Raw genomic sequence first — 21,216 nt, forward strand, 5'->3', positions numbered from 1 at the left:
GGGAGGTGCTGAGGGGAGGGAGCCGGGCGGGCCCTCGGTTAAAGGCTGTTGGGGCGCCGCCGCCTGCACGGAGGGTGTATGCCACTTGTTAACGTTGCTGCAGGCTGGTCAATAAATGTTTGTATTGGCACGAAAGACGCGAGTTGCGCCCTTCTTTGGTCCCCCCAGAGGTCCCCGGGGTGGCCGTGGGTGCGGGCGGCCTGCCGCTGCCTCGCCTTCGGGTCTCAGCGCCTGGCCTGGCACGGGATGGGCCGGAAGGTTTTCTTGGTGTTCTCCGTCAGGACGAGGTCGTACCTGCACAGCTGCGGTCTGCGGAAAGACAGCCCAAAGTGAAAAATCTGCCCTTTTCGTGCCGTTTCCCCAGCCAAGTCTCCCAGTGTGTATTTACTTATGTAAGGTAAGTAACGTTATCAAGACAACGGGAAGGCTCCTAAAGTGAGGTGCAGTTCAAACGTTACGGAGATCAGGGATACTTTGAATGTATTTTCATTTTGTTGTATGTTATCCTTTGCTTTGCCTTGTGTGAATAAAGAAACCACCGCACCAGCCGTCGCTGCAGTATCGGCTGCCCGGGTTCAGGGCTCCATTTCAGCCCCTCTGCACTTGTGTGGCCACCACACGGGGCGTCCTGCCTGCCTCCGCCTGCCACCTGCATGTTCCTGCCGATTCCCTGGTGCCAGCGTTAGGGGCTGTGCTGCCACACTGAGCTGCGACCAGGCTTAGAAAAAGCCCAGCCGAAAAAGAGAGGAAAATGCTAGGACCAGACAAAAAAGAAAGGAACATATTTGTGCTCCCACCTGGGGCCCTCTGAGCAGCAAGGGAAGGAGAGGGCAGGACATCCCTCCCTTTGGCAGTCACAGATTACTTAATGGTCTCAAGAGTCATGCAACTACTTGTGGCCTGTGGCAGCCCCTCAAAGGGGCGAGTGGGCAGCCTCTGATGAAACATCTGGGCATCTAGATCTCCTTTTTAAAAGACTGAATGTGGATCTGGGGCTGGAAGTGACTGTGGGGACACAGGACAGGAGAAAGGGAGTGCCAGCAAGGGGGAGTTGCAGGACTGACTATTAGGCATGCACATTCTTTTCCATATTCCAAGACTAAGGGTAGCATTTCATGAACTGCAAAGAAACATATTCTGCAGCTGTCTTCTTTTGCTCCACCCTTTTCCCTCTGCGATACGCGATCCTTTTTTTAAACCAAGTTTAAAGCATGTATGGCCTGATGTCCACACACTGTCCTCGTACCACAGGCTCAGCCTAAGAGATTCTGTGCTCAGTGGACTCAGACAGATTGCCTCCCTCAAAGGTGCCCTAAAAATGAGGGAAGTTTAAGGGCTTCACTTTGACTGCAGAGCAGGTGGAGGTTAACAAGATGAGTGCTTTGGGGCATGATGGTCAGCAGCTCCCAGTCACTGGGATTCCAGGAGTAAATGAATCTTCCTACTTGACTGGACATAGAAATTGACTGTGATATAAAATGTGTATTTGGAACTGCATATCTATGTTTCCCCGAGCGTCACATGTGCTTTCAGTCCTGAGTTCAGGCCTGTGCAGGTTCTCTGTAGCTACACAAAGGTCATGATCCTGACCAAAGGTGAAAATGTCAGACCACGTCGAAATCAGACCACACATTGTATTTTCAATGCAGTAAGATAATCTCTGTGGTCAAGTAGGTATTCAGGGAGTTGTGTGCATGTGTGCAAGGCAGAATTTATTCCCCAGATATGTGCACAAGAATTGTTAAATGTGACATAAATGTAATTCTTGCAGATGAACTTGCCAGGCCAAGAATCTGTGAGATTCATTGAGTTGTGTCCAGTTTGCAACAGGAATGGTTTGTAAAGCAGTGCTTACCTTTCTGGGTTTGTAAGTGACCGGAACCTCATTTGGAGAATCCTGAGTTTGTATTTCGGGCTGATGACAGATCCCGTGGAAAATGTCAAGGAAATTCTTTTTACATTTTCAAAATCCTGGTCGAATCCAATTAGCAAACTGATTTGGTTGTACTGATGAAAGGCTGCAGCTTCTCTAAAGACAAAGTGGACAAGGTGTCAGGGAGTCACCAAGGGAATAGCACGATTTTAATACTTTCGGTGTAATATTAGACAGTGCTGGGGGAGGAGGACTGAGCTTATGACTGGTTTCAGGCTTTCGGGAAGTGGGTACGTGTTCAGGTCTCTAGGTTTCAACCTGCTCAGCCACTTTTGTACTCAGTTACCTGGGGACACAACGATCTGATCCCCACTGTCCTGGGCACCCAGAGTTGGAATGTGGAGCGCTCCCTGGAGAGGAGATGAGTTTTTCCTCCTGCTCTTGTGGAGGACCAGGACAGCCATGGGATTGCTGAGATAGCTCATGGCCATCCTCAGGTTGACTACAGAGGGCCCAAATCAAAGGGCTAGGCTGGCGGTGGTGTGCACTGGGGAGCCTGTGGAAATCACCTCAGGCCAGGCAAGGCCCAAGGCCTGTGTGCTGTCGAGCATCAGCAAAAACTGGAGGAGGATGTCTTGCTTCCTCCCAGATCCAGTTGTGCTGAGTCATTTGCTAACATTTGTGGATCATCAGATCAGGGAGACTTACGGATTAACTTTAGATTCTGCCTTCTGCCCAGCATCATCAGCTAACACCATGCTGAAGGTGCCTCTCCTGGTGTCTTTGTTCCATGTAATGATGTCCACAAAGTAGTGGTAAACTGCGAGGCGAGAGAGAGAGCACGCAGTTAGACTCTGCCCCATGCCGTGCTCGTCCGATACAGCCTGTCCCATTTGGCTCTAGGACCTTTCTCCTCCCTGCTTGCCTTCGTCCTTCGGGGATGTGTAACAAATGCTCGGAGCCATGGGATGTGGTGTGGGTGGATATGGGTGTGGGAAAGCCCCAGGAGAGGCACTAGAGCTAGGCTTACACTGGTTTCATCGCACCGCCTCTCACTCCCCGCCTTCCCCGCCTTCCCCATTTGCAAATTGCGTTTTCTTTCTTTTGTCCCTGTCTCCCTGACAGAGCATGATCCCCTCTGTTTCTGTTCTCAGCATCCTTCATTTCTCTTCTCTGTCCCTTCTTTGGATCCCTTTGCCGTGGGGCAGAGTTGTCCGTTCTTGACTCTGATCTGTAACTCACCAAGTTTGCTTGCTGACGTCCGTGCCCACGGGTTTGTGTGCTGGTGATCATCACGGGTGAGAAGAAACCCTGATTTTCACTGATTCCCCCTTGCCCTTTCCCTCTGCCCATCCCTTTTGTCCAGGGCAGCTTTATTTGCTGGTTTAGCTGGGAGCATGTCTTTGCCTCTCACCGTTCCCACACACACCTCTTATCATGCAAGCATGAAAGAGCGGCAGGCTGTTCTGAAACAACCACACTTTTAAGCTTCATTCACACGTTCCCAACAAATTTCCTAGCCCTGTAAGCAAGACGAGCCTGCTCTTGCACATCTCTAGCTAGCGAGCTCTCGTCTTTCACAGCAACAAGTATGTTTGCAGTTAGGGAATATAATGGCAGGACTGCAGGTGGACACAACTCTATCCTGCAGCACTGGCTTTGTTTCTGAAGTGCCGGGTACAATGCTGATAGCAACCAACCATCTCTGCTTGGCTGCTGCTGAAGGAGGGAATACACAAAGAAAAATCATTTCAGAAATCTTAGTCGCTTACTACAAAATGGCTCTTTGTCCGCTGTATCAAAAAACATGTTTGTCACTGGATGGCTCTGTTGTGTTAAATAGCTTTTCCACTTGTGGGCATAATAGCCTGTAGATGACAGTTTTAAAATGAAACAGAGGGTTACTGCACAGGTATATAAGCAATTAAATTGCTGAAAATAACAAGGCAAATATTTAAGAAATACTGTATCATGGTTCAGCTGCAAGGCAGCACTGTGACGCATGCTCCTATGCTCCATAGACTTATTTGAGGTCTTAATTTTACTTCTGTAACTAAAACCAACTGTGGGTCAAAATATACCTGGTTACTGTTTGGCACCTATTTTCAGATCAGTCTTTTTTCACATCGGATGTCCATGGTCTAGAAAGGTCTTACAGCACGGAATGAAAATAACCCCTCAGCTCTGCAAGGTAATTTCTGGAAGCATCAGGTTTTTTAGCATCAAAATTTCAGAAGTGGCAGCCTGAAGCTGGGCTGTTGCCTCCAGGCCGGGGGGGCGCTTACAGAAAAGTGGAATACCCTTTGTCCACCCCTCCCTGCCATTCCTGTGGTGGTCAAGAGGGGTTTGGGGTGCTTAAAGTTTCTTAGAAAAGATTATATTTTAGCAAGAACATGTCCCTGCCCCTCAAACTGCAGCTAATGGGCTTTAATTCATTGCTGCTGTGTCTCTTGTGTAAAGATCCCAAGACTTGTTTTGGCTTTTGTAGTTCTGGATCCTGTACATGTGGATTCCTGTTGTAGATCATAACATGATGTGTTTCTACAAAGCACAGGGAAGTCTCTTCGGCCTCTTGCTTGCAGCAGAGGCTTGTCCCTCTGCAGCAGTCAAGGAGGGATCACCCCCCAAAACTAGCAGAATGCACATGCTCTTACAAAGCACCCTACGGTCTGTTAGTCCTTTAGCAAAACATTTGTTCCACTCACACAGGTGGAGTAAAAGTTAGAGTAATGATAGGCAGCTATGTCAGGCATGTGTAGCCCCGAAGTATTTACATTCCCCGGATCCTTACCTAGGATGGGGCATGGCATAGGCTGAAAAGTTTCGCAGCTGGTACATTTGCCATTCCTGTAGCTTCTGTACGAGTCACACGGGTATGCCGTAATATTGCAGCTCTTTTTCAGGGATGACATGAACAGGAAAACAGACCTCTGGTGGTCACATTTAAAATACTGCATTCCTTAATTATACAGAAAAGAAATATTTCATTACTGGTCCTCATGCTTCAAGAAGTCAGCATTAAGGCACTAGTGAAAAAGGACACGCCAGCAGACAGTCATTGACCAGTCCGAATGCAGCAGCTTGAATTGGGAAGCACTGGGCTGTGGCAGAGCAGTAAGTGGGCACCAGCTTCTCTTTGAGTGCACTCAGCTCTGTCAGTGTCTCCTTTCCTTCTTGTCCTTTTTTTTTTTATTTTTTATTTTTAACAACATATCTGCTGGTGCTGTCACTGTAGTTCCAGAGGAGCCAGCTATAGAGCCTGCCCCATCTCAGGTGTTTTCCTCTTCCCTCTGAGCTGACACAACAGGTGGGTATTGCATTTCTTTTGCACAAGACCTTGCCATTTTGTCACCCAGCATTGTCAAAACCCGTTCTGCTGCTGAGCTGAGGAGGAAAAAAAGCTTCCTTGTGTTCAAGGCTAGGGCTCTACCTGCCAGGCTGCCAAGGAAAGCTCACTGGATTCCGTCTAGCAGTCCATGCTGTGCTCCTCTTGAACCTGTTTTCTGAACAGTTCTTGTCATTGCTAGCTAGTCCTTGGGGTTTTGTGTGTATTTTAAGCGACTAAATAATAATAAAAAAACCCCTCTCTCTTTTCTAAACATAGTTACAAAATGAGGGCACAAATTCACCTGATGAGTTTTTGCATGGAAAATTGATCCCACCTGCATTCGTGACACCCCTGACCGAAACGCCTGCCTGGTGCGCGTCAGCTAAGCTCCCGTTACATTAGTATGCTGCAGCAGTGCTGGGAGGAGATTGCTTTCATGGCTTTCCCAGAAAATGGTTTTCGCGTATTTTCTAGCACTGATGATGTTTCTGCGGCCTTCTCCTCCTTCCTGATTGGAAACATTTTGTCAGTGTGTGTGCAATTCCAGGCAGAATTAGTTACCAGAAAATATTGTCAGTGGGCAGCCGGGCTGGTCGGTCCCGCCGTTGGGGTAGAAGTCTATGTGGCCCAGGGTGTCCGCGTAGCCGAGTCCTGGCCAAAGAAAGCATCAGGGGAGGCAATATTAAATCGTAGAGCACAGAAGAAGGAAACATGAGAAACTAACTGGAAAAAAATAATAGTTTTTCAGCTCTAGGATGCTTGCTTGTGGGAAAGGCTGGGAAAGGAGAGGGCTGAGGGAGACGCTGGATTCGGCCCGGAGGATGCACCCTCCTGCACTAGTGCCCAGGTCCTTGTACTTCGTGGGCCATGAGGCCATACCTGCTGTGAAACAGCAGCATACCTTGAACTGCAAGTAAAAGTGCAGCTCCCGAGGGTGTGCCAAGCACAGCGTGGGCAGCACAGGACCGCAGAGCCCTTCCCAGCACCCCTGCACTGGGAGGGATGGGCTAACAGAGCGGGGATCGCCCCGGCAGAGCCGCCTGCCGCAACCCCTGCCTTCCCACGCTGCCCATCGCTCTCTGGGTTTCCCTGCAGCAGTGAGGAGAGGTGTTGCGTACCGTCGGTGTCCGAGTGGATAACATCGACGAACTGCGCATCGGTGGGGTCCAACCTCTCGCCGGGCGGCTGCCCTCTGTACAGGGGGCCTGCTGGGTCAAGGCCTGCAGTGAAAAACCGCCATGGCGTCGCCTCAGTGCTCGGCTCGCGGCGAGCAGCTCTACCCAGAGCGAAGGGCTGCCAGGGGAAGGGTTACCTGTGATTCTGCCGAGTTTACCATCAAACATCTGTCCCACGAAGCCGGAGATGTGTGCTCCCAGGCTTACTCCTACCATGTGAATGGAGTCAAGTGATGCTCCGGCAATCTGGGATTTAAGAATACCCACGGTCACAGGTGTTGGGCATGTTAAAGGCTTAAAAACATCAGGAGGAGGAATGCAAACGCCTCTCCCTACTTCCCCCACATTTTCCAGTGGTGTGTTCCACTCCATGCAAATATTCTCCCTTTTGATAGCCCCAAAGCGCAACCGGCACTTGGATGTGAGGCCTCTATGTGGGAGCTGTGAAGAGAACAGCGCAGGCAATGGTTGTATCTTCCTGGGGCTGTGACTGCAGGCTGGACAAGAACAATTATTCATGGACCCCCTGAATACAACTCCAGTTGCCCTCATGTTGTTCCTGGAAGGCGTTAGCAGATAGAAAGATCCTGAAGGCCCAGTGTCATAGCTGCCTGTGCCTGTGCAGCGCCTTGCAGGAGCTGCAAGCTGTAGCTGATCCCCATACGCTGACTTTGGACATCCAGAAGGTGGAAATAGAGTTTGTATGGACAGGAAAACAGATCTGTGGGGTTTTGTATCCAGAAATGTAGGGACTTGGAGTGTGAACTGAATACTGCAGCGAAATGCCATCGTACCGAGTCCAAGTGCAGAATTTGGCACTGCCGTGTAGCTACACTTCCAAAAAATGAATGCATTCCTTTTTAGGAGGTTCTTTTCCCAGACATGCTGCTGTTTTTAAACACTTCCTTTCTGCCCTTTACATATTAACAACTATATCATAGTGTGAACATTCAACTTACCAACATTTCATCAATAAGTTTCTTCAGAATCTCAGCAACTTTCTTGCTGTTTCTGGAAGCTGTGCTGTAGATGACGGTTGTTGCTCCCCGGTTCCAGTCCACAACGATGATGTTCATAGCTTCCGCAGAAAGCAGGAGATGCACCAAGCCAGGGATCCAGACCGGGGCAGAGCCTGTGGGCCGGTACCCGTGGATAATGAAGGTGGTTTTCTTGGTCAGATCTAGATACTTGGAGGCTGTAGAATTGAGCTCTTCAGCACAGTCTGGGTTCTGCCTGGTGTACAGCATTAGCTTCACTTTCAGGTCGGTCCCTATCAAAGCGTTGCTGAAGCTGAGAGCTGTGAACGCAGGACATGTCTCCCCGGGATCTGAAACGAGCACAGTGTGGCAATCCTGAGGTTAGCACCAAAGGGCTTGCCTTGTGGGTTTGCCTCTCCACATGGTTTTCTTGCCATGTTGGATCAATGGCAGCAAGCGTACCTGCTAGGAGCGGTGCTCCCTGAAACGGCCCAGTCCTGCTTCCATGAGCAGCAAGGGCTCTCCAAAAATCTCGTAAGGGTGAGGAAGGTATTAGACAATGGCACCTCGGATGATTGCTGTATTGGTTTCAGAGCATGCTCAGATGCCCTGGGCAGGTTCTAGGGTAAAGAAATATCCTCATATTTTGTTATCATAGAATGGTTTGGGGTGGAAGGGACCTTAAAGACCATCTATTTCCAAGCGCCCTGCTGCGGGCAGGGACACCTCCCATTAGATCAGGTTGTTCACAGCTCCAGGCTGGAGCCGACAAGCTTCACGGGATCTTGCTGTTGTGAGGGACAGCTCAGTGCTTCGCTGGTATTTGCAGATGCAGCCTGCTATTTCAGACTGTGAAATGGGACACACTTTGCATAAGATAAGGTACTGATACTGCTTTCTACACAGCTGGAGAGTTCCTGAATTTTCTGTAAGTGCTGCTTTTCAGGACAGTCTCTGCTGTTTGAAAGCCTGTCTTTGTTCATTGCTTTTCCAGCAGACCACCAGCTGAGCCTTCAGAGTCCAATACAATCTCCAGCAGGGCACTGCCAGGGAAAGGAATAACAGTCTCCAGACAGATGCTGCTGCTGAAGGCCTTCCCAGGTTTTGTAGCTTCTTTCTGGCTCTTTCTGGCTCACAGGTCTTTTCCCCCAGCCCCTTGTTTTTATTGAAGAACCTTGTGGGAGAGAGTGTTTCTCGCGAACACAGCCTGGGCTGCAATGATTGTTCAGGCTGCAGTTGCAAGATGGATCTTCTGGATTTTTGCTGCTTAAAAGGGCTGTGCAGTAGGGTAGAAGAGGTTTAGAAAACCTGCAGCTTTGAGCCAGTTGTACTCTAGCAGGTGTCCAGTACTCTGTGCATTTTAATTCCTAAATGATGAATCTCTCACCATTTCCACAATAAACTTTCTCTCTTTTCCTCCTATGGAAATAGAAGCATGAGAGTGATATAAATGCTGTGTGCCTAGCACATAAAATAATCTGCTCAGTTGCCATAGTTCTGCTAATTACTTTGAAGAAGCCCCAGGAGCTCCAGAAATAAAAGTTAATAGGCTAAGAGGATGTTGCAGTTATCTCCAACTGGATATTTTAAATTACTACTATAAATTCAGAAATAAATTTTAACATTTGAAATCCACAGAGTCCTTCCTGTGTAAAGCCTATGGTAAAATATGAATAGTGGGACTGGAGCGTTGGGAAATGAACTCAGCCAGGGCCGATGAATTTCAGTTGAAATCAGTGGCCTCTGAACTGAGGGTGCTCTGCCTCTGTAACGCTTCAGTCGGGGCTCCCAGCGACAGGATGGGCCATGCTTGCAAGGTAAACGTGAGCCGGGTGCTTCTCTCCTGGTCCATTTGCTCTCGTCGCTTTTTTACAGTGCCAAAATACTCTAGAGAAACAGCAGCCAGAGTTCTCCCCTAAGACTGCTCATCTGGAGGTCTCAAAGTAACGAGCAGAGAAAAATTATCGTTTTTTGCTGATACACAGCAGCATATACAGTGATAATCAGCAACTGTCCTCTAGGTGCTACTGCAGCATCAAAGAAAAATATATATTTATTTTTTTAAATAGTTATTAATAACTAAATACCGTTTTGGTTCTCGTATAGTATTGTTGTATTGTTAATCATCTTTACTGCCACTGAGGCTGTAGTAATGCAGGCAGAAATGCTGGACAAGAATTATTTCTACATGGTACAAGACTGCACTGATTGCTTAATTTGTTCCTATGTCTCCCATGTTGTGCTGAGACTTGCCCAGGGGAACACCGTGTTGTCACCAGAGCAGCCCAAACCTTCTGGTAAAGAAAAGCTTTTAAAGAGCTGATCAGCATTTGCTAATACCTGATACAGGAAGCGTTTAAAAAGCCATGCTATATCTGCACCGAGTCTGTTAAATTTGCTCTAACGTGATTAACAAAATCAGATCCATGCTAATCGTGGGGGAAGACCTGCCAGCTTCTCTTTGGCAGGCTGGTGCATATCCCCGAATCATCCACCATGTGTTACAAAAGCTGCTACACGGGGGCAGCCGGTTGTCCTGGCTTTGCTCTTCTTCCAATAAGCAGGGAGAATCCTACCCAAATGGCTGGAAGTGTCTTTGAAACTGACGTGATTTCTCTGATGGGGCAAGAGGCTTACTGTGATTAACTCTAAAGGAGGGCAGTGGAAACTCACATCCTCATACTGTGCTTAACCCGTGTCCAGCAGACGCCTTCTCCCCAGGAAAGGTGAATAAATGCTGGCAATTAACCCAGCATCCCGTTAACTTGCTTCCTGGCCATTAGCTTGCTGGACAGCCTCAGGCAATTCCTTTTTCTCCCTTTGCTCGGTTTCCCTGTGTGTAGAACAGGATGGCAAATGCTGCTTTCCTGGGCAAGGTGCTCTGATGCCCTGGGACCTGTAGCAGGGGGTATGCCAACATGATAAACTGCTGTTCCTGTGTGGGAGCTGGACATCTTTTGTCTTGAGCATGAGATCAGCCTCCCAGGCGCTTTTGCAGCAGGAGGGACACCTTCAGCAGATGTGGCTTTTTTTGGAGACCAAGTGCAGGTGGGAGTTTTGCAGTCATGAGAAGGGTGCCAGGCAGACCCCGTGGCATTTACTGCAGGCAATGCTACGTAAGGCTTGTGCTCCCCTGCAGATGGTTTTGGAGACTTTGTCTTCCTTTTGTCCTGGATGTTCAGCCTATGGACAGGCGGGGTTTACAATAGTGCTATTTTGGGACTGGCATCTTGAGGCCTTCTGCACAAATAGAATACCGATTTATTATTATTATTATTTTTTAACTCCACCAGTTTGTCCTCTTGCAAAGTGAAGTTCCAAAAGGCTTTCACATCTTTGGGTCAGTGGTGATTCGGTCAGAATTGTACTTTTCCTAGCTGTGATCCTTGTGACAGTATATTGCCACACAGAGCGCACGAAGGGGGCCGCTTACCGGCTCAGCACTTGTGCAGACCTCATCCAGGTGTGTTGCTGCTTCTGGGCCTCTCTGCAGCTTCCCTGACTTTCAAACCCCCGTCACATTGCCTGGGCTTTACTGTTTGTTTCAAAAGACCAGTCTTATGCATCAGTACTGAAGTCTTCAGCTTTAAGCACTACCACACAGCCTATCTCAGCAGCATTACTGAGATAATGCTGGAAATACTGAAAATACTGAGCAGCATTTTACACACCACCACTTTCCACGCAGAGGGTGTGCCCTCCACCTCTTAAAATGGTCTTCAGTATCTTGCTGGGTTTCCTTGGTGCTTTTTCACACAATTCTCTTTTCCCTCTTATTACTACATTGCCTACAGCGTATCCTTCAAAATAAGTAAAACGAGACCCCCCAAGATTACTCCAGGGAACCTGATGAAATATGAGCTGGTTTTTAAAAGAATACTCTGGTTTTTTTTAATCCTGTTTGTTTTCCATACAAAGCAGAAAGCTATAGCTTCACTAACCGAGCAACTTGCTCCCATGTGTATGCTAACAGAAGGCAGTACATTGGTTTATTATTATACAGGTTGATTCTTGATGGGGCTATGAGGATATCAAGTGAAGTTTAGTGTTCATAAATGCTAATTCATCCTTTGCGTCTGTCATGTAAGACACTGCTGAAAAGAAATCATTCTTCTCTAAAGATTTCAAATGGCATTTTCAGTGTCGATGGATAGTACTTATGTAAGAAAAATGTTTGCAAAGTGAAGAAAAGATAATAAAAATAACTTCTGGTTTTACATTTGGAACTCTTACATCTGACTACATTCATGAAACCAGGATAGTTTGCTTTGCCAAATAACTAATAGTAGTGAAAAATTGTGCGCAGTAACTTTATAATGCAAAGGACAGATACATTCACGTATCTGCAAAGCAGAGAAAGGGTTATATTTGACAAAAAAAAAAAACAAACATTAAAAATGGTTGATTTCCTACCTGTTTTCACCCCATATGAAAGGTAGATGAACACAACACACAGCCTCAGCATATGGACTCCCACATGAAACTTCTACAGGTAGAAGATTTTAAGGATCCCACAGTTTCTTTGGCATGTACTTGCTGTCTCTGACAGCAGTTTGCTCTCTTTTTCTGCCAGTAACGTAGGTGTGGTGAAAGGAGGAAGTTACCAGCCAAGAAATGAAGACCAGTCGCTAGTTATACAACTAAACCTTCTTTTTAAAAAGGTGGGGCACCTTCTATTCTATCAGGATTCCTTATTTTAAATACAGTTTGCCCTGGGGAGTGACTAATCAAAGACACAAGTGGTCTGGTATCACACTGTAAGCAGCAATCTGACTACATGTGATGAAATGAAGGAAATGATTGCGTGCCTATTTGTCTTCTGCAACGAATGTTGGAAGGCAGCAAAGAACGTAGGTGTCACTGTAAATCCGATAGGCATCTGGGCTGGGCCGGCACTCGTTTTCACAGGACCCCAAGTTGGTGACGATCCCTACACTCCCACATTCCTCTGGCTGCCTCCGGCAGGTGGAGGCTCGGCATCCCTTTTAACCTAGGAGATCCTGCAGTCTCGGGCAGGACGCGGGTGCACACAGCTCCATCGCGACAAAGGGCGGGTACCAGTTTGATTCAACGTGAGCCTCCATCGGGCTCCAAGCAGCTGCTGTCTTGGATGGCACTCGTATATCTGGCATCCCCACCACTTTTTCTTGCAGCCGGGCTGGAACCTCATGGAGCTAGCTCCAAGTCAAGTAAGAAAGGCTTCTGTCCCTGCCGGGCAGGAGGAAGAAGAAGGCAGATGCAAAGACAACTGCCAGGGGCCAGAAAGGAAGTCTGAAATTGGAGCTGGGCAAAATTGGTAAGATGAGGCTGGTGTGGAATTTGTAATGGGGTGAGAGAGGGGAGGGGAAGATAGGGCTGCTAGACAGAAGCAGTGTGGAGGCTTTACCTAATGTTTTCTTTGCAAATTCTTCTAGCGTAGGCCAGGGAAAGGGAACATGGGGAGGATCAGAAATACCTCATTAAGCACAGGCTCTGTTTTTTTCCCCGGTGAGATCCAGTGAGGAACTGAACTATTACAGCTCCCAGCTGCATAGCTGTTTCTTTGGACCATACTGTAGAAGCTAAGCTTTTTGATTTAGCTGATTCTTGGGTTAATCTTTACCTCTGCCTGCTGGCTGCCTGCAGCTTCTTCTTGTTCAGACAAGTGCGTGCTGCTTGTCTGCTGCAGGCACTGCTAACACCTCAGACAGGGGCACACCCAGCAACACACAGTTTTTTCACAAGCACCTCGAACCAAGCATCCTCACGCGGCTCAGCAATCAGTCTCACAGGACTTGTGCCGTGCTGTGATTCCATTTGGTACTGACACAGACGAAAGTTTTATTAATTTTAATTGGGTTTTGTTAATTTTGAAGAGGATAAACATTGTGAAATACACCAAAAAACTTCTGTGGAATCTGGAAGCTGTGAGTTCCAGGAAAATGTATTTTTTTTCTTTTTTTTCCTGGTGCACTGGCAATAGGAAATCATTTGAAACATTGTTTTCCTTCCAGTTCCTTTCTCACTTCTACCAGTAATCCTAAACTCTGTCAAAATATTTTCTCCTTAGCAAGTTCTGCCAATGGTGTGAAGGAATCGGTCCAACAGTGAAACATACAAGATGAACAGAAGGCTTTTACCTATTGCAAAAGACATTTGAGAATCAGAGATAAAATGAGGTAACGAAATCAAGAGGGCCGTGCCTTTCTTCTCAGCATTAAAAGAGGTAACAATTTATTGCCTGAAGCTAAGCTCCACTTGTTTCTTTTCCCCACCACTTCCCTTAGATTGCTGTTTCCCCTATGAGACAGCTCATCCAAGCAACTATCATCAGTCAATAGACTGGGACTGGCAGGCTCTTCCCTGTAACTCTAACATCTGTCAAAAGACAATGATTCTGAGTAACCCCCATTTCAGCATAAATTAGAGTGGTTACAGAATGCACGTTGGCAAACATCCCCAGGATGTCAGCACTGGAGATGTTGTCCAACGCCACCATCAAATCCTGAGATGAGGAGTTCAAATAGCCACTTGTGTTTACACATAACTTCCAGCCCTAGAATCTGACTGACCAATCTTTCACTCAAGTCACACACTGGTTAAAGATGGTAACAACTGACTCAACGTTATTTGGGTTTTCTATAGTGAGCTCTAACCACAAAATACACCGTTATACTTGGAACATGAGCCTTCAGAGTCACAAACGATCCCATCGTGAGATTTGAAAGGAAAGAACAACGTCAAACAGTAAAAACTACTTTTATATCACATGTAGAAAACATTTAAGAACAAAATTGGCACCAACTTAAGAATAAGTTAACAGAAGATATAAAATAATGTTACATAAGTAAAGAGAAACATTCTGATGTTAGCTCTGAGGTTTCAGATAGCCTTTGTTATTTCACACAGATCACAGAAGCATGTTAAACTGTGTTTAGTCACTGAGCAGTTTGAATCCAAGCCTTCTTCAGGAACTTTGTTTCCTCCTTAGAGAAGCTTATGACAATGATGGTCAGATGAAAAATAATTTTTATATCACATTCATGCATCCCCTGCATGAAATCTGACTGATTCGCTAGTTTCCTGTGGGAGGAACATTTTCATGGAGATACTGGAGAGCCAGATCTGTCCACTTCATTTCTTGTTCTTTCACAGACTCAGTTGTGCCACCATTGTCTTGCTCTGGTTCAGGAAGCTCATTCTGAGAACAAACAAAAAAAAAAGGTACAATGCATTCCATGCATAATAGGCTTGCTTCCTAGAAGGAGCAGGTGACTAAGACTTCGTATGAATAAATACAAAAATCCACAAATGAGACCAGAGGGGGCATCTGAACAATACATTTCACACATAGTGATTCAGTTAAAACATTACTAAGCCCAGTTATGAACAATATTCTTTTCATATGATTATGATGCTTCATCTGAAAGGTAAATTGGTTTTCCAGGGCCCTGGGGCCTTGCTGTATACTCAGACTGCACACGCAGTGAAGAAGAATATATAGCAAAAGCAAAATAAGTAAATAATAGTACGGTGCAATTATTTCAGTGCTGGTTTGCAATGTGTTTCTTTTGCTGTTGCCAAGAATACAGATATTGCATTTATTGTAGCTGTATTTAGACAACTGGCTCTGTAACATATTACTTTCCTGTGGCAGGTGAGAAATCCTTCCTCTTCCTACATGCTGAACACAGGCGTGGCTGTGCTACAGCAAGAGGAAATGTCAGAAACCTCTACCAGGTGCAGCACAGAGCTCCTCGGGGCACAGTAAGGAGGAAGTATAGCTTAAGTGAAATTTCATTTTGCTTCCTTATATTATTTGTTCTCAGTGTTGCTGTATTGGTGTGGTCACAAAGAGTATGTGTTATTCCGCAAGACATTCTGCAAACAACCGTTTGGGCAAGAATTCTGAGTTCTAGATCTCTGGAAATCCCATCATGAGCTAAATAAAATCTGTCAGTTTTGAAAATGGCATATGATTTCAGCCCATGTTAGTTCATGGGAGTCTCTGCAATGAGCACTGGATCAGATGCTCAGGACAGGCTCAGATACCACTGTGCAGCTATTCTGCTTGCTCCTTCACAGTGCTTCTGATCAAGTCTCCCATGAATTTGTGCTGGTTTCTCCATGTGATCAGAGCCAATCCCATCCCTGAGGATCTGTGTATCCACAACCAGGCCTTTCTTTCTATTGTTAATTGATGAGGCTTCCTGCTCTGAGGCTGCCACCTGTATGTGCTGTAAGTAGCTGAAGAGATGATAGCTGTAAGGAAAGAAACAGTAGTGTTTCTTGACCTGGACACAGAGTGATGGCAAATGTCATCAAGGAACCAGTTTATAATATTCAGCCAGCCTTAAAAACACATTATTCTAAGCAAAGTGGGGTTTGGGTTCTCATATCTGAGAACCACAGTTGTACAAAATCCTTCCCTCTAGCTCAAACCTTGGCAGGAAAGTGAAGTTAGCTTAGTGATATGGTATAGTGGAGGACTTGTTAGTGTTAGGTCAGAGGTTGGACTAGGTGATCTTGGAGGTCTCTTCCAAACTAGATGATTCTGTGATTCTGTGAAAACTTGTGTGCTGTATATATGGATTTTGGAGGTGAGTAGTTGCACCTTGTCCCCCAAAGAGACAGTGCTGGGCGTCTTGCTCTGACTGGATCACAGTTTTGAGATCCCCTCACTGCACCAAGAAGGCGCTTGGCCAAACCTGAGCTGCGTTATTCAAGAATGGTGGCATGCTGTGATGTAAGGGCTAAAGCCTGAGCCATGTCACTAGAAATTTGGAAATGTCTCTGTGCTAAAAGTCACCGTCCTGGGGGTGTTTAAGGAAAGGTTGGTTGTGGTACCTAGGGACATGGTTTAGTGGGTAATATTGGTGGTAGGGAGACGGTTGGACAAGATGATCTTGGAGGCCTTTTCCAACCTTTATGATTCTATGATTCTAAAATAAACTAGCAGCCTACTGTTTGCCACAATTTTGGCATGACTACTTCGTCAGTGCTAGCCAGGGTAAAGCTCATTCAGCTGACTGAAGAAGGAAAGGGAAAATCCTCAGATACTTCACAGTTCACAGACAGTTCCCAATGGCTAAGGAAGGCGCTGGTAGGGGAGATGTGAAGCTTCAGCTTGGGGATTTGTGGGATAAGAGGTAGCTTTTCCTCAGCTGCACCCCTCTGGCTTAGCAGCTGTACAGGCTGTAGACTGGATGGAAGGATAGCTGCCATGCATTGGATGCAGCATTACAAGCAAGAGTCCTACTTGCAGGTGCCAGTATTTTCCCTATTATCCTTGAAGTGGCAACTGCAACGATGTATTTGGAGAAGTCTGATTAGGAAGACATTTGAAAAAAAGATCAGCTGCTTATAAGGGAATGTCAGGAAGTGGAAATAAACTGAAACCAAGACTTCAACTGTCAGCATAAGACTGACCTTCTCTGTTCTACAAACTAAGTGGTCACTGCTGATAATGCCAAAGGGCAGCACAGAGGGCAATTCTGCTTCCCCCGATGCCAAACCCCACAGTGTGTGGTGGGACGGGTGCTACAGTTCTGAGGAGATTTGGCAACTGGCTGGGGAATGGGGACAGGAACATCCATGTCCTCGTCTACACGCAGGCCTGACTGGCACACGGGGCAGGAAAGAGCAAGTCATACCCATCCCAGGAACCTTTTGTACAAATCAGCGGTGCCACCGGCAATATCGTCTGTGCCATTTTTGGCAGGGGCTGTGCGAAACGCACCAGCCGTACCTCGGGCTGACAAGCCGCAATTCACCTACCAGCGGGATGGCCACGTCCTCGTAGGGCAGCTTGTCTTCCCTCCACGCGTCGTCGATCAGGTCCAAGATCCTGCCATCCCTCTGCACCTCGCTGTCCATCCTCGCAGCGGGCAGGTACCGCCAGACCTGGGACACCGAGACGCCGTTTCTGACACGCACGTTAATACCACGCTGCCTTCACAGACCCACGCGGAGCGGCCGAGGTGGAGGCACCTCGGGTCCCTCTGCTCCCACCCCTGCCCAGGCAGGGCCACCCGGCTTTTGGGCTTGATCCGATCACATGAAGCGTGAAGTCTGCCAGAAAGCAAGCCTTGCCGCTACCCATCGCGCAGCCCTGAGCGCGTTTATGGCTACTGACCTTTACAAATATCCTGTATGAGAGCGTGAGGCCCCGCACGGGCTGGAGCACCCGGCGCTTAATGGCGGCGCACGCCGCCGCCACGGCCCCCGAACGGTGCAAACCCAACGGCCCCGGCGGCTCCGTCTGGCCCCTGGGCGGCTCCCGGGGCTGGGGCCGCTGCCTCGGCCCGCCTCGGGTCGCCGCCGCTTCCAGGCGCCCGCCGCCAGCCGTCATCAAGCGGCGCCGTCCCCCGGCGGAGGCCGGGCGGGGAGCGGGCGGCGGAGAACGGAGCAGCCCGAGGCCGCGTGTGGTGCTCGGGGGTTGTCCGGGTCCGGCACTTGCCAGGTTCCCTTCCTCGGCTCGGTTCTGCCGCGGCTGGGTCTTGGGCTGGGGTGCTGGGGGGGGGGGGCGGTGTTAAGCACGGAGCAGGGAGAGGCTGCTTCAGTCGGGAGAGGATTTTCTGTTCTCCTCCTCGGTGAGACGGGAGTTTTTTGTGCACGGGGGTGGGGGGGTTGAGGTACTGCTCGAGTCCCCAGGTCTGATGTCCGGATGGGGTTTGGAAGCGCTGTAGGAGCTCGGGATGGGAGCTCGGATGGAAATGAAAAGAGAGCAAAGCCAGGCCTGCGTTTTTGAAAATCTCATTTGCCCTGACCGACTGCCCCTTCTGTTAATTGCTTAATAACCCGGTATCAGGGCTTGAGACTGTATGGATGTGTTGGCAACAGAAGATGGTGCAAATGCCTCCACGGAGCGAAGCTGAAGTGTACTTCTTTATCCTCAGGTGCTTAACTGTTTTTCTGTTAAGGAGCCACTGGTTCATGGAGGAGCCATTGAAATAAATTCTATCTTTCTGGCGTGGTTCCGTTGTAGCTTAACTTTTTTTGTTATTTTCATTTTTAACCTCCCCCCATTTTTGCCTGTAGGATAAGCCCTTCTTGCTACACATATAGGTGAAAATTCTGTGTGCGTGCATACGTATGCGTGTGTGTGACTTGAAGGATGTTGGGTTAACTAAGGTAGCGTACTGCTGCTGTACACCTGGACAGCTTACCTTCATAGCTTAAGGCACCAGAGGAATTTTTAAAAAGTGACTGCTATCTTTAAAAGGCAGTTCTCAGAACCATACAAACCAGCAGTATATCCTGAACGCAGCAGAAAATTGCGTGGTCTATTTAGACTGTGATAGGCTAGGGAGGGACCTAAGTGAAAGATGGATTCATACCCCTAGTTTTACGCAGTACTGATATTTTTTGTCTGAAGTGACAGATGTATCAGTCAGAGGTGGATCTTGGGCTGGCCGTGTGGACGTTTGGCATGGTTTGGTACAGCTGCTGCGTGAGTTGCAGTTATGTGCTCTAAGGAGCATAGTATTGCTGCGATCTCATAGCGCTGCATGCTTCTATTGGATCTTCTTTTATACAAAAAAACTGTTTTCCCTTATTTTGCTTGTAAATTCATGAAGGTGACCACTGTTCTGCTCATTTGTAGTTGTGTGATAATTATATATTATGTATTTTTTTAACTTCTTTCCCCTGTGGACTTGTCTGTTTGTTCTGCAGCTGGATGGAGAAGTAGGCTTGCTGTTACATTGCCACGGGTGAGCGCTGCTTTTGTGTATTTTCCTAGCTGATAAATCCACTCCGATTTGCTGATGGAGGCTTTATTGGAAGGAATGCAAAGAAATGGGCAGGGGAGGTATGTAAGCAAAAGTGTATGCCAGTCTTTTAAAATAGTTTAAGTACAGAGCTTCCCTCTTATTTACAACCAAATCCGTTTTATACCAAAACCATTATTATGCGAACTTCCATTGCTTAAATAAGGTCTTTAGTGTTTATCCCCCATTGTCTGCTGGTGGACAAATACAGCGTGCAGTGGCCTTCAGCTGGTGCAGAAGCAAAGTCGCTGGTTCAGCTAGCTGTCTTTGCAGTAATCCCTTGCTGTCAGATATTGCAGTCTTAATTGTTAGAATTTCAATGTTTCATTTTCCTAAAACCTTTACCCCTCTGCCCCCTTTTTTTTAAAAGACCCTTCTTACCTTGTAGCATCAGGAGCAATGGCAATTAGAAGTGTGAATAAATATTTTTCTTAAGAGCCCTGCAAGGTTAATGAGACATATCTTTGCTGTCTGTTTTTAATGCAAGCATCTGATTAGTTCCTGCTTGTGTTGAAATGGCAGAGTCCCATTTGTCTCTGAAGAATCCTTAATGGTCTGTCTTAGGTTAAAGTATCTAGACTTTTGGATCCCAGAGAGAGACTGTAGTGCCAATAATGGAAAAAATGTTTTATTTACTAAACAAACACGAAGCAAAAGTCATTGATGCCATTTTCATAGTTTTCTCTGAGAACGTGACTCAAGTTTACTGATACCATATATTTTCTACAGATAACCGGTTGCACAAATCAAGTTTAGACTCAGCTTTATATTAGCAGATGCTGAGAAGGAAATGTTCTTGCTCTGCATAATAGCTGCTAATTTTTGGTTAACTTGCAGGACGGGGTGAACTTCAAATTTAACTGATTTTGGCTGCTTTAAGAACTATTTCTTTCCCTATAGAAAAACTGTCAAGTTGTGAAGTGTGCATATGCTCTGGGGGAACAGAGAAATTTCAATCCTTTAACCTATTGATTTCCATTTCTTTTCAGTGCTTTCTGTTTGACAGGCAAATTAAAGGGGTGAAGATCATCATGGAGTTCACTGCCCTCTAGGGCTGTATCTTGCAAGCCTTAATATTGTCCCTGGCTTAGCAGCTTGTGAAGTTTCAGAGGAGTTTAGTTGAATTGGCTTCAATAATTACTGCACCAAATTAGAAACTGTAGCATCACTAGGGAGCAGACTCTCCCCATTGGATTGAGAATGTTTATTCTTCATTATCATGTTGTCATCCAACCCCCTCTACTTAGGGATTTGTCTGCATTTGTGATAAACTTTTGTTTTCAGGAGCTGATAGCTTGGCTGTAAGATTTCTCTGGTGACTGAAACTTGGTATAAAATGCCTCTGTCTGGAGAGCAATTAAGACCAATACAAAATGTGGATATAACATCTTCTGGTTTGCCTTGATAATGCATACTACCAAGGCAAAAGTGTTTATAGATGCTTGTTATGTGGTGAGTAGAAGGCAAAACACCCTACATTTTAAAGTGTATAGGTCATTTGTTCTGACTGGGATTTCAAAAGTACTCTTCATTGGTCATTGCCAAATGTAAGTTTCTGTTCAGTGATATGAATGTACCAGTTGTGAGTTAGTGCATTAGACAATTGGGTGAACGCATAAGTATTCCATAAATTTCTCTGCAAGCTGACTTGCATAGACTTCACAATACTGTATGTGCAGTGCCGGTGCCTTTAGTGCAAGTCAGTTTGTTCTGCTGTCTTCACTGGTGTGGGGATGCTGGACCTGTGTGGGGTGGTGCCTGCTTTGTGACCTGAAGCTCTTTCCCTTCCAGCGGTGGGTTCTTGACTTCCTGCGAGGCTGAGCTGCAGGAGCTGATGAAGCAGATCGACATTATGGTGGCTCACAAGAGGTCTGAGTGGGAAGGTCAGACACAGGCTTTGGAATCTTGCTTGAGCGTTCGAGAGCAGGAGCTTTCCTCGGCCAGGGCTGCTCTGGAGGAAAAATATAAGGAGGTACTGCCTCTGGTTTATTGCTTCCTGATCAGCATCCAGCTGTGTGTTTTACATGTTACAATACAATATAAAGGCTGAACCTCAGTTTCAGAGTCTGTTGACTTTGCATGGACCTGTATTTTAGTTAGTTCCATCAGATTT

General features: G+C 46.9%; 3 protein-coding genes across 12 annotated transcripts in view; 1 reads left to right on the forward strand and 2 right to left on the reverse strand.

Moving 5' to 3' along the window:
• The first annotated feature begins 51 nt into the window (after nucleotides 1-51).
• CEP63 (centrosomal protein 63) overlaps nucleotides 52-21,216 on the forward strand; it is a 37,185-nt gene continuing 16,020 nt past the window's right edge. For 2 of the 10 annotated variants that reach the window (XM_035544774.2, XM_035544777.2), the window contains exons 1-3: nucleotides 17,659-17,794; nucleotides 19,009-19,144; nucleotides 20,895-21,075. In XM_035544774.2, coding sequence (XP_035400667.1) covers nucleotides 19,101-19,144; nucleotides 20,895-21,075 — 225 coding nt within the window. In that variant the 5' untranslated portion in view covers nucleotides 17,659-17,794; nucleotides 19,009-19,100. Of the gene's footprint in view, nucleotides 398-17,647; nucleotides 17,925-18,142; nucleotides 18,231-19,008; nucleotides 19,145-20,894; nucleotides 21,076-21,216 lie in introns of those variants that run through there. The other 8 variants (XM_050712567.1, XM_035544778.1, XM_035544776.1 and 5 more) reach the window with 8 other exon arrangements.
• On the reverse strand, nucleotides 225-11,818 carry LIPH (lipase H). Its single transcript, XM_035544927.1, has 10 exons — nucleotides 11,767-11,818; nucleotides 7,336-7,703; nucleotides 6,514-6,622; nucleotides 6,320-6,421; nucleotides 5,763-5,852; nucleotides 4,665-4,832; nucleotides 3,646-3,741; nucleotides 2,582-2,693; nucleotides 1,856-2,029; nucleotides 225-309 (listed from the first exon to the last, which is right to left on the reverse strand). Exons 1-10 carry the CDS (start codon nucleotides 11,816-11,818, stop codon nucleotides 225-227), a joined length of 1,356 nt encoding a protein of 451 aa, XP_035400820.1.
• On the reverse strand, nucleotides 14,076-17,611 carry ANAPC13 (anaphase promoting complex subunit 13). The gene is made up of 3 exons (XM_035544786.2): nucleotides 17,468-17,611; nucleotides 17,110-17,235; nucleotides 14,076-14,533 (listed from the first exon to the last, which is right to left on the reverse strand). The coding sequence occupies exons 2-3, from the start codon at nucleotides 17,206-17,208 to the stop codon at nucleotides 14,408-14,410; spliced, it is 225 nt and encodes a 74-aa protein (XP_035400679.1). The 5' UTR covers nucleotides 17,209-17,235; nucleotides 17,468-17,611; the 3' UTR covers nucleotides 14,076-14,407.

The sequence above is a fragment of the Cygnus atratus genome, chromosome 9 (genome assembly GCF_013377495.2).
Source record: "Cygnus atratus isolate AKBS03 ecotype Queensland, Australia chromosome 9, CAtr_DNAZoo_HiC_assembly, whole genome shotgun sequence".
Taxonomy (NCBI): Eukaryota; Metazoa; Chordata; class Aves; order Anseriformes; family Anatidae; genus Cygnus; species Cygnus atratus.